This window comes from Myotis davidii, unplaced genomic scaffold (assembly GCF_000327345.1).
Source record: "Myotis davidii unplaced genomic scaffold, ASM32734v1 scaffold167, whole genome shotgun sequence".
Lineage (NCBI taxonomy): Eukaryota > Metazoa > Chordata > Mammalia > Chiroptera > Vespertilionidae > Myotis > Myotis davidii.
In genome coordinates, this window is record NW_006300048.1 from 1,254,999 (window position 1) to 1,267,783 (window position 12,785).

Sequence of the window (12,785 nt, forward strand, 5' to 3'; positions counted from 1 at the left end):
GATCAAACTTCCAGACACCAGAGGCCAGAGCAGCTGGGAAAAGGCCAAGAGCCAGAGGCAAAGGCACGCCTCCATTTTTAGGGTTCAGACTGGGCACCCCTGTCTCTATCCACTTTCCCTCTCCCCTCCGTCATTCCCACTCTGAAGTACGGAGTTCAGGAGTTCAAGACCAGCCTTTCTGTGGATAGAGGCCCGAGGGTGGGGAGCCTGGTTGGGCGATGACAGAACCGGGGCCCCAGGTCCCAGCCCCACCCGGGAAACAGGGAGAATCGTGCTTGACAAGTTCATGAGAACCGGCCCAGCCAGCCCGGCCTGGAGAGCCTCCTCTTACTTGACTCCCTGCTTCTCGAATCAGTGTTGGTGGCACTGGCCCTTAGGGGCTCTGCTGAGAATAAGGAAAATTCAGGTCCTGCCTGCCCCTCCCCACCGGCTCCCACCCCTGCCTGATGGCCTTAGGTGCGTGCCTGCCGGGATGTGTGTACCTTGCCCTCATGCTGGCTCCCAGGTTCACCCTGGGGCTCCTCCTCCCTCTCCACAGCCCCTAGGGGGCCCTTTCCCCCCACATGCCCGGGAGCCGGAGGTCAGCCTGGAGCAGCCTGGTCAGACGCTGGGCGCCCTGCACGGAGCCCGTCAGCCCTGACACAGGAATGGAGCAAATCCGGGTTCAGTACGAGCCTGCCCCTTCGTGTGACCTTTGCCAAGTCCTGGGCCTCCCCGAGCTTTGGCTTCCTTGGGCTGTTAGGATCAGATGCAGTTTAGGTGTGAAACCCCCGTCCCCAGGGGCTGCGTGGATGGGAACAGAACTAAGGGCTTTAAAAATCACTTCCTTTCACAAGCAGTGGGGGCTGGCTGGAAGGGCCGGTCTCCATTCGGTCCCCATTCCCCGGGGAGATGGGCCTTGGGAGTGTCCTGGCATCTCCCAAGCCTTCCTAAGCAGGCTCTCTGGGGGACAGACTCGGTGCCTGTGCCGTCTACTGGAGACAGAGGTCAAAGGGCAAAATCCCACCCTCTACCAAAATAATGACAAAACACCCCCCACCACCAGGGCCACCCACTCTGTATGGCCAGCTTCCCCTCCCGCCCTTCCTCACAGAATCGGGGCAGGAGAAACGCTGAAACTGGGAATGTCTTTTAAAACGCATTTAAAGTGAAGAGTGAGCACAGAAACTGGGTGGCGGGGGAGATGCGTGGGGTGGGAAGCACTGTGTGTGCTGATCAGGTTTCTCCGCTCTGCACACGCATGTTTTACCCTCAGTGTTCCATGTTCCAGTTATTCCTGTTTGTTTTGGGGAATATCCCAAAGTCCTGGAAAATCCTGTATCTGCTTCACAAATAAACTGGGGTGGAGATTGGGAGGCAGGCGGAGGGCTGTTTTATCCATTTGGGCTCACTACGGGCGTAGTGCCTGGGGCCAAGGAAAATATTTGAGACTTAAAAAGGTTTTGTTGGCTCCAAACTATGAAAAGAGACCTGCAAAATTAAAAATCCAAAATGTGCAATTAAATAAGATCCGTCTGTAGGCCCTGCTCCCACCCCCCAATATATGAGTGAGGTGTGGGGGGAGTTTCAGGGGTAACACTTTCTGCCCCCCCCCCCCCCAACAAATGTTCCGATCTGTGGGCTAAACCAACCATAGAAAAGAGAGCCTGGCCCAGTGGGCTCCTCCTCCCTCTGTCCCAACCAGGAAGTCCTTCCAGGACAAACAAATACCTGTGTCTCTCATTGGCTGTGTCCTTCAGTCACCTGCAGGGGAGTGGATATTATTCCCATTTCACAGGTGAGAGGGCAGCAAGAGGCGGCACTGGCTTGTCCATGCGACCTGGGAAAGGCTGCAGCTAGACCTCGGGCCTCCTAGTTCCCAGTTCAGGGTTCAGCACGGCCTCCTTTTCGCTCCTGCCACGCACACAGTCCCCCGTAGGAGATGGAGGGAGCAGGCCTGCAACATAGTAGGTGCTAAATAAACGTCTACTGATGCATGATTGAGAGCACTCCATTCTCAACCTAAAAGGTCTCTTAAAACAAACAAACAGAAGCAACACTGTCCACTGGCCCTAAGTAGCCACTCCAGAGGAAGGAGGTTGGGGGTGGGGGGGTGTCTGTGGGCGTTGACCGGTCTGTCCTCTCTCCCTCTGTCCTTCTGTCTGTTGGTCTCTGTCCCTCCGCTCTGGGTAAACAAACCCTGGAAATGCAAGCTTGGCCTTTGGGAATAATGAGTTGACAGAGGAGAGAGAGAGAGATAAACAGGGCGAGTCAGAAGTCAGACTGGTGACAGGACTTTAAGCTGAAACAAACAGTGCTGAAGAGGGCAGCCACGTCACTTCGGAATAAGAGCAGACGCCTGTTTCCATGCAACAGCAGGCCGGAGCTTGTTTAAACAGAGGCCTGGGGTGGAGGGGGGTGACATAGCTTGGCTGCCAGGCCCCTCCGATGGAGAGAGGGTCCCTGGCCGGCTGCCCCATTGCCGCAGTCAAGGCCCCAACTTCCCCCTCCCCTCTCGCCTCTCCCCCCTCCCAACACCCTTATCGGTGAGTGACAGCCATGCCACGTCCACTCTGCCTTTAGCCTCTAGGCTCACTCTCGTGAGGAAAGGGCGTGGGGAGTGTGGTGGGCCTGGTGCACGCATTCCTTCCGCAGACATGCATTGCACCTGAGTCTGCCCGGCGACCCTGCTGGCCAGCTGGAGTTGGTGAGCCCCCAGCTGCCGCTAAAGAATACTCTGGGCCTAGCAGACGTGCCAGCTGCCCATCAGTCCTCTTCCTTCACCTAGGCAGTCCTTCCTCCCCTCCCCCCACTCCCACCCCGTGGTTCCCTTGCATGGCTTTTTTCTTGCAGGTTGCCCTTGCGGCGTGAAAATGTTAATAATGTTCACACGGGGACTGCACAGATACCTCTGGTAGGGGGCGGGAGAAGCTGGGAGAGTGTGTGCCAGCGTTTGGGGGGTGGCGGGCCTGGGGAGGTCTTGGGGGCCAGACTGGGCACTCCAGCCCAGGCGAGCAGGACTTGGGGCAGGAGGGCTGAGCAGGCCCAGTGGGGGCCGGCGGAGCTGCTGGCCGCTGCACTGAAAGGCGTCCTGGGCCTCCAGAGCCGCACTCCTATTGTCCTCAGGTTGTGGGGGTGACAGGTCAGCGAGGGTCACAGGAGGGTTGCTTAGCGTCTGGGAACTCCCACTGCAGTTGCTGTGGCAACCGAGGCCAAATCCCACCCTGTGCACATCCTGTGGGGAGATTCAAAAGGGTTGGGGTGGTGGGGGGAGAGCTGCACTTTAATGGGCTTTTAACTCACCCCCCTCCAAAGAGATGGGGGGTGTCAGAATGGGGCAGGGGGAAAACGAAGAATGGAAGAGATTTCTGTTTTCCTTCTCCATCTGGCTCTCCTCTGCCCAAGCTACTTAGGGGGGTGGGGCGGGTAAGGGAGGCCTCAGGGGTGAATTAGCTCCCCCCACCTCACACACACTGTCTACAGTTGTCTTTTTAGGTCTGGGGCCCACTTTTTCAGTTTGTGGGACTCCCACCCTCATGCCAGATGCTGCTCTTTCGAATGTGGTCCTACACCTTTCCTTTCCTTCCCTTCCCATGGAACAGTCCCTTCCCCAGGAGGTGCTGAGGGCCTGGAGGGAATGTTGGGGCCCAGACACCCAGAGGGGAGATTAGAAACTTTATGTCCATGAAGTCCCCTACCCGCTGGGCAGCTGCAGGGTCATGCTTAGAAAGTGCTCCTCCCTGCTCTGCCCCGCCCCGGAATAGGGGGGAATAGGGGGCAGGTGAGTGAGGGGCTGGGCTTCGAGAGGACCAGCAGGGGAGAGAGCTGTAACCACCCCCCCTTCTTGTACCATCCTGGGTTACTCAGCCAGTGACCACTGTTTCCTGTGTCTGCCTCCCAGTCCAAGGAAAAGGGAGGTCCCCCTAGGAGGGAGCTCCAGTGAGGGGGGGGGGGCGTAGAGGAGAGGGCCCCAGGCTGGGAAAGGGTTCCCAGGCCCCTGCTCTTTTGGGACCACTCTCCCAGCCTCCCTTCCGGTATGGCTTTTCTCTCCTCCCTCACCCCCTTTCACACCAACGTTTTTTATCCTTACTGTCAGGAGTTTGGGGCCGGGGAAGCGGGGATGGATGTTTCCCCTTCTGAGGGTAAAGGTTGACCTGGGGAGGACACACTCGAAAGCACCCTCTCAGTGGGTGGTTTCTCCTAGGGGAGCAGGTCTATTCTGAGAAGGGAATGGCGTGTCCCCCACAGCCCCTCTCCAAACCCTACCCCTGCAGAAGTGGCCAGTGTGAGGGCAGGACCCGGGCTCATGGTGGCTCTGAACCCAGACTTCCTTACACCCCACTTCCTGAGGACTCCACAGACAGCACCACCATCTGGGGGTGCGGGGCTCCCTGCCACCACCGCCCACGCTCAGGCCCTGCCTCTTCCAGCACCCACACCAGCTGGTCTCGGCCCAGAGGAGCTGCATGGGCCGCCCTGGTGGCCCTGGGTGCTAAGGCCCCCACTGGGGGCGCAGGGCAGGGAGAGGGAAAGGGGCCTCTCGAAGGAGCGCCCTCCCCCTTTCAGTGCTGTGGAGTCCATGGTGTGTTCTCAACTCCCAGGGGCAGAGGCACGGCCCTGCCCGAGGAGGCGCTTCCGGGGCCTGGCAGGGAAGGGGCCCTGCAAGCAGGCTGCACCCAGACCTCGCCTCTCCCACCCACGTGGGCCTGTCGGTATCTATGCGTTGCTGGTTTTCATTTTAATGGTTCTAATTTGAGAATGCGCCAATGTCATTTTTACGAGGTTGGTGTAAAAAAAATTTACAGCCTTTTCCAAAAAGCTTTTTTTTTTCCAAGGGAAAAAGGTGTAGAATCACTTCGGGGGTTTTATGGTCTGCACTCCCCCACTCTTTGCCCCCCTCCTCTGTGTCATTTCATTTTTATGTCTCTTTGCTGGAGGACAAAGCCTGGCTGGTGGAGGACCTGGGTCTCCCCATGGTCAGTACCCTTCCTGGTTGGGACTACTGACCTCTGACCGTTCTCCCCGCACCCCTTGCCTCTACTCTGGTTCCCTCCTCTCTGTTCCCTGGAGGAGTTGCATTTCAGTGAGTGAATGGAGAGATGTTTCTTGTTTAATTCAAGTCACCAAGTACTTATTAGGCACCGACTGTTTACTAGCTGCAGATTAGGAAATTCTATCACTTCCTTAGTTCCTTATATTCGCTTGCTTAAAATCCTCCAGCAATTTTTCCTCAAGTGTAGAATTAAATGAAAAACCATTGTCCCTGCCTGGCCAGAGTAGCTCAGTTAATCGAGCGTCGTCCTGTGCCCCGAAAGGTCGCCAGTTCTATTCCTGGTCAGGGCATATGCCTGGGTTTGATCCCCAGTCGGTAGGTCGGTCGGGGCACTTGGTGGGGAGGGTGAGCAGCCGAAGTTCCTCTCTTTCTCTCTCTTCTTCCCTTCCTTCCTCTCTGTAGGCACGTCCTTGGGTGAGGATTAAAAAAACACACCATTGTCCCTGTGTGTGATCTGGCCCCTGCTCATCTCTGGGACTTTCTGTCAGGCTGTTTGGCTCAGCCACACTGACCATGTATGAGGCACCTCCAAGCTCATCCCACCTCAGGACTTGCACCAGCTCCTCCCTGCACCATGCACACACTCCTGGGAGAGTTGCCTCCTCATTCTCAATGGCTCCTTCCCTGGCCACAGCCCAGGAGCCAGCCAGCCTTTAGTACCGCGTACCACCATCTCATGGCTCGCTTGCTTCCGTGTTAGTGTCTGTCTCACCCCATGAGAATGGAGCCCCTAAAAGCAAACGCCATGAGCCCACAGTGTCTAGGACCAGTGCCCTCTGGGGCTTCATACATATTTGCTGAGTGACTGATAAGTGAATAGAATGTTATACTGTGGCCCTGGGGGGACAGGTTTGGGAGGGCCAGCACCCCAAACACCTTCTGGATGCCCCTCCCTTAAATCTAGCCAGACCCCAGTTGAAATTATCAAGACAATTAGATCCCAATTTTGCCAAAGTTAGCTGGGTGCAGACAAAAGAAGTGTTTGGGGTTTGTTTATTTTGGCGACGCCTCACCACACTCCAAATTAAACCAGAATTTGTTGTGGGGGGAGGGGTCCTCCATCCTGTCTGGCCAGCTCTTGGCTGCAGAGCCCCATGTCGGACCCAGGGGGTCCAGGGCCTGTGTCCGCCGCTGTGTGACTCCGGGCATGTCACTGCCCTGGCTGTCCATTTCCTCATCTGTCCCGGGAGCTAGGTCAGCACTTCGTAAACCTTTTCGCTTGAGATCTACAGTGAGAAGTACGTTTTACTCGGACGCCCAGCACACACATTGTCACGAAACAATGTCCATGCTCACCCAGTAACTCTAATTTTTAAAAAGTGTATGTGTATGGGCATTTTCCCCTCATGTTTTGACCCACTACATTGATATGACAACCCACCATTTGACCATGACCAGCGGTTTGGGCAACACTGGCCCAGATTCCCTCTAACGCGTCCAGCTCTCCAGGCTGCGGTTTGTGCTTCTGCCTCTCCATTCTCAGAGCTCAGCCCTTCAAGCCTGCCTCCGTGAGCACCAGCCGCCTCCCACTCTCCTAAACACACGCGTAGTGGGACTGGGACCCAGCACAGAGCCACAATCCTTCAGCCTCGCGAACAGCCCTGCACCTGGCTTCTGCAGAGAGCTGCCTGCCGCACCCCCCCTTCCCGAATTCTCAGAGGCAGAAATGAGGGGGTGGTCTCCTACTGGAGATGACAGACCCTCCTGTCTCAAGACTTGTTTTTCTTTTCATAGCAGCTCCCTGTGGCCCTCAAAGCTCTAGCTTCGTTACCTTCCATCCCAGCTGCCCTCCCTGGATGCCATCCGTTATAAGCCATTTGTTCCTAATTGTGGAGATCCTGCTAATGACTTCTGAATGGGCGATGGGGGGAGGAGAGTTCAGCTTCATTAGCGAGACGGAGTTCTTAGCTTGAGGGGAAATGGGGGTGGCGTAGGCTGGAAGCGGGTTTGGTTAGCTAGTCCTTCAGGGTGGCAGAGGACAAATGACCAGGAGCTGCCTGGGAAGGCAAAAGATAAATTAAGTGACAGTAAGTTAATGTCCAGGACCCTCTGGGTGCCAGGCACTGTGCTAAGTACTCCATGTTCATTGTCTCATATACTCTTCACAGCAACCCTGTGCCCTAAGTACAGGCTTACCCCTCTGTTGCAGAGCAAGAGTGGGGGCTCAGAGAGGACAAGTGACTTAGCCAAGGCCACTCAGTACGTGGGGGAGCCAGGATCTGGGTGCAGATCTCTGACCGGGGTCCATGCACCCGATAGACCAGCGGTTCTCAACCTGTGGGTCGCGACCCCTTTGGGGGTCGCCTAAGACCATCGGGAAACACATATATAATTACATATTGTTTTGTGATTAATCACTATGCTTTAATTATGTTCAATTTGTAACAATGAAAATTCATCCTGCATATCAGATATTTACATGACGATTCATAACAGAAGCAAAATTACAGTTATGAAGTAGCAACGAAAATAATGTTATGGTTGGGGGTCACCACCACATGAGGAACTGTATGAAAGGGCCGCGGCATGAGGAAGGTTGAGAACCGCTGCAGTAGACCCTCCTGCCTCCCTAGGGGGACACTAGAGCTTACTCCCCAACCACAGAACTGGGCATATGGTCTGCAGTCCAGGGGGTGGAGGCAGGAGAAAAATGAGGTTTAAAAATCCAAATGGCTCCCAGTTTCTTATCTTTTTCTTTTTTACTTACTGGTTTTATTTATGCGCTCATTGGTTGATGCTTGTATGTGCCCTGACCCGGGATTGAACCCATCACCTTGGCATATGGGGGCAATGCTCTCACCAGCTGAACTACCTTGCCAGGGCCATGGCTCCCAGTTTCTGCCCTGAGCCCCCTCTTCCTCCTTTTCCCCAGATTTTCCACCATGGCTTCTCCCTGGTGTGGCATTCTAAATGCCTTTTCCCGCCCGAGGCCGTGTCTGGGTATCCATGGCCCCAGGGAAGGGAAACCAAGCCCCCCCTTTCTTTCAGCAGTGGTTCTCAACCTTCCTAATGCCGCGACCCTTTAATACAGTTCCTCATGTTGTGGTGACCCCCAATTTCATTGTTACAAATTGAACATAATTAAAGCATAGCGATTAATCACAAAAACAATATGTAATTATATATGTGTTTTTCGATGCTCTTAGGCGACCTCTGTGAAAGGGTCGTTCGACCCCCAAAGGGGTCGCAACCCACAGGTTGAGAACTGCTGTCCTAGCGATTCCTTTCTTGGTCTTCCCTCCCCACCTCAACCAGCTTCCCCTCCCCTTCACACCCCGACCCCTGAAACACTAGCCTGGCTGGGGGAGGGGAGGCCAGGCTCAGGCCTCACCAGACTGACTGCAGGAGATCCCAGGGCCCCTCTGGGTGTGGGGGCTGGGCCGGCAGAGGTGTTTGGACTCTGCTTCCCGGCGGTGGGACCTTGGGTTTCAGTTTCCCAGTCTGCAGGGGAGACAGTGACACCTGCCCTGCCCAGCTCAAGGTTGTGGAGCTTCAGCTAAATGTTTGGAGAAGGGCTTTGAAACCACCAGTCCCTGTCCAGATGCCAGCTCCTAAGCTCCGTGTCAGCTGTGCCTGCCTCCCACGTTCAGCCTGGACTGAAGTGACTTTCACCAGCGTTTCTGCCGTGCGTGGGAGGCTGGGGCTCACAGATACAGCGGACACCTGTGCTTCAGGGAGGCTGCGCCCTGGTCGGCATCATCAGAGGCAGTGGGCTGACCCTAGCGGTTTGACTCGGTGGATAGAGTGTTGGCCTGCAGACGGAAGGGTCCCGGGTTGGATTCCAGTCAAGGGCACGTATGGTTGCAGGCTCCTCCCTGGCCCAGCCCTGGCCCTGGTCAGGGAACGTGTGGGGAGCAGCCAATTGATGTGTTTCATCGATGTTTCTCTCTGTCTTTCCCTCTCTTTTCCACTCTCTCTAAAATCAATGAAAAAATATCCTTGAGAGAGGATTTTAAAAAAAAAGTGGGGAAAGTGGGGCTGGATCTGTTAGGGTCGGCAGACCCCAGTGCCAGCAGCCAGTGTGGACGCCGACCCCTGTGCATCAGGGTGGGTGTGACTCGAGTGGGGTTTTACAGAATCTCAGTCCTACGGATCCCCCGGGTGGCTGCCTGGAGGAGGGCGTCCTGGTGGAGGTCTGGGCGTGTGCTGAGGACAGTGGCAGAAGCGGAGCAGTAGTGGGTGCCCTGAGCCGGCAGTGGCATGCCCCAGCCACCAAGGGAAGGCAGCTTGGACCCAAGCCCGGGGTCTGCCCATGACCCCCACACCTGCCTGGGTGCCTGCAGGTGATGTTTAGGTGGTATCCAAATCACCCTAACCTGGGTCAGGGCACATTACACACATCACCTTGTGTAGGTCACCATCGCCTCGCCACCTCCAATCACAGGGGGGCCGTGAGCATGAGGGAAGGAAGGAAGGAAAGAATGAATGAGTGAAATGTCTGGAGGAGTTCTGGCCCTGGTGACCTGAGGGCCTCTCCTACTACTGCCCCCAACACAACTCGACGTTCTGCCCCCGGGAATGGCGAGGTCCCCTGACTCACAGGGTCACTCTACTCTGTGGTGTGCGGGTCACTGTGCTCGGGACACCCTCCAGGACCCTGGCCAGTGCCGCCACCTCCCCAGGCTTCCCCAGGCATAGGCCCTCTCTGGGCTCTGGTCCCGGGGCCACCTCCACTTCAGCCTCTGACAGGCAGCTGTCGTCACAGCATCCAGCTGGCAGCCCTGGGCTGGGCCATGTGCTGTGTCTGTCTCCAGCGTCTAGCATGGTCCCTGGCACACAGCTGGCGCTCAGCAAATGGGAAGGAAGAGGGAGAATCAGGAGGGACCCCCTTGGCCAGGCCTCGGTCTAAATGGGAGGCCCTGGGGAAGAGAGACCCCGAGTGTGAAGGGGCTGGAGGGGGAGTGAAGGGCCTGTCACAGGGCCGGCTCGCAGGAATGAGATTGCAAGCCCATGCCATTTTTTCCTGTAAATCTTGTAATTTCATGCTCCAGGGGACCACAGAGTAAGAGAGTCAGTGGGGAGTAAATCCAACTCCCTGGCCACTCCCCCTACCTGGAGACCGAGCAAGTCTCCCCCCAACTTCCCCTGAGAAACCCCTCCCCGGTCCGGGGTGCCCGGACTTCCTGGGAGCTCCTCTGAGCCATCCTCTTCCCCCACCTTGTTCCTGGACCCCTCTACCCTCCACCTTTGAAGAACAAAGAGCATTTGTCCAACCTATGGCATTAGAGCTGGAGGGGTCTAACAGCAAGGCCTGCAGGGGCAGGGGCTCCTCCCTGACGATCCGTGGCCCCTCCCTTCCTCTCCCTGCCCTGCCCGAACCCCTTTTCACAGCCTCAGGGAGCCTTTGCCCCCGGAAGGTCAGGCTTCCACTTTCAGAAGTGACTCTGGAAGAGACGAAACCCCAGGCCACGAGCCCCGGCGTGAGGTCCAGGGAAGAGACGGGTGCAGGAGGCCGGATCTGGGGGGCGGTTGAGGAGCAGGCCTGTCTGAACCCCAGGTTTGCTGGGGGACACACCCCCATAGATAGACCAGTGTATTTCGATGCCATCCTAAGGTAAACTGGGGTTCAGCCTCGGGGGAGGCTCCGCGCTGGCTGCAGGATGAAAGCGGCCAGGGAGGTGTTTGCGGAGGGGCCTGTGCTTACGTGTGTGTCCCTGTCCCCCTCAGGGTCTTGTCTGCCGGTGCTAGTGCTGGGGTAGGAGAGTGAGGACAGACAGGTGTGTGTGTGTGTGTGTGTGTGTGTGTGTGTGTGTGTGTGTGTGTGTGTGTGCAGGGTGAGTGAGCCACAGGTGGGCAAGTGCCAGTGAAGAGGTGCGCCGGGCATGAGACTGTGTGGGAGAGGCTGAAGGCGGTGAGGGAGGGAACTGAGAGATTCATGAGAAGGGAAGGGGCAGACGCTTGGCGAATGCCAACAAAGGAAAGCAGTCCTTTAATTCCCCTCGCACTTCCGAGCTGGGCAGTGTCCCAGTTTTGCAGAGCAGGAGACTGAAACACAGAAATGGAACAACTTGTCCAAGGTTACACCGCGGCTCATCACACTGGGATTCTAACCCAGGTCCGCCTGACACCGCGGCTCTGGCTCCCCAGGAGGCAGACAGGCTTTGTGCTCCTGGAATGTGATTTGGGACAGGTCCCCAATCCCTGGCCTCGGAGACCCCACTGACCCCGGAGTGGGGGGATGCAGGGCCTCGCTGACCTTACGAAGAACTCCCTGACCCCTTGCTCTGCCACCCGACCTCTCAGAGCCCATCCGCCCGTGTCCCAGGCCCACGGCTGGCCGAGCTGCTCCTCCTGTAAATGCCACACACTCCCCACGCCCGTGACTCTGCTGGCTCAGAGTCCACAAGCCACCGTGGCCTCCAAGCGCTGACCACAGTCAGTGTAACTCGCTGGCATTTCAAAACCCACTGCAGGACTTGAATTCCCTCAGTGCCATGAAGCCCTGCACCTAGACCCCCTGGACTCAGAAAGCTGGGGGTTCTGACCAAGTGAATGCTCCCCCCTTGGCCCCTGGACCCAGCACATAGGAAGGCAGTTGGTCTTGGAGCCAGGCCTCCTGGCCTCCAGTCCTGTCTGACCCTCCTAGCTGTGTGGTCTTGGGCAGGTTCCTTCACCTCCTGGAGACTGTTGCCTCATCTGCAAAATAGGGCGGATCCGACATCCCTACCTCACAGCCTCGCAGGAGAGAATTAAATGCAAGCTTGCCTGTGACGGAGAGCAGAGTGCGCCGCCCCAGAATATGCCACTTCGGCCTATTGATTATTTTAGGCTGGTTCACTTTAAGAAACAGCAGCCCCGGGAGAAGTTCTGAAAACCAAGTACCATCTGTGAGGCCTGGTGCACCTGTGAGGGCATCTCCCTTTGCGAGGCCTGCCCTCGTTGTCAGGAGAAGGCCTGGGCTTCAGTCTGTGCAGCCACTTTCCCCGTTCACTGTGCTTTTCCTGGTAGCCTCCTAGCTGACTCCACCCCCAACATCACCTTTTGTCCTTAGCTGAAGGAGGTATTGAAGGCGATGGCGAGTTACTGTTTCTGGGTCTCTCCCCTGATACAGGGAGCATACGTGTTATTAAACTGTAATGTTTTTCTCCTGCTAATCTGCCTGGTGTTAATTTGCTTATTAGTCCAGCCAGAAGAACTTGAAGGGGATAGTTTACCTCCCAGACACCTGTGAAGTGCCTGACACGTAGTAGATGCTTAACAAATAGTACCTATGATTCATGCCCTGATCTACCTACCCTCTTGTTTGGCCACGAGGGCAGCAAACCTCACCAGCTTCCAGAGTGAGTCCCTGCAGGCTCGGATCCCTCAGAGACTCCTATCTGTATACTTACCCCCCACTTAAGCCCAAGTGGACCCCGCGTGCCTCTGTCTTTCACCCCCAAGACTCTGACCTTACCCTGACCGCCTGCCCTTTACTGCCCCGTACTCTCCCTGAATCCTGGGTCCCACGGACGGGACTACATGGACCTGCAGCCCCCAGTGCCGGTCGGCACACTCACTCGCCCTGTCTTGCAGGCTCTCCAGGTAGCCCGGCAGTTCCTGCTGCAGCAAGCCTCCGGCCTGAGCTCCCCCGGGAACAATGACAGCAAGCAGGCAGCCTCCGCGGTGCAGGTGAGGAGGAGGGCATCCCTCTGGGCTGGGCTGGGCTGGGGCCAGGTCAGAGGGTGGGCTTGGCAAACAAGGCCAGCAAGCGGCAGCTGCCCCGAGGGAAGTGCTGTGCAGCATGAAGAAACTTGCACTTTCTGTCTCACCT

General features: G+C 56.7%; 1 protein-coding gene across 1 annotated transcript in view; it reads left to right on the forward strand.

Moving 5' to 3' along the window:
• FOXP4 (forkhead box P4) overlaps positions 1–12,785 on the forward strand; it is a 43,817-nt gene that overhangs the window by 1,493 nt on the left and 29,539 nt on the right. Inside the window, exon 3 of the mRNA XM_015572152.1 lies at positions 12,548–12,643. Coding sequence (XP_015427638.1) covers positions 12,548–12,643 — 96 coding nt within the window. The remainder of the gene's footprint in view (positions 1–12,547; positions 12,644–12,785) is intronic.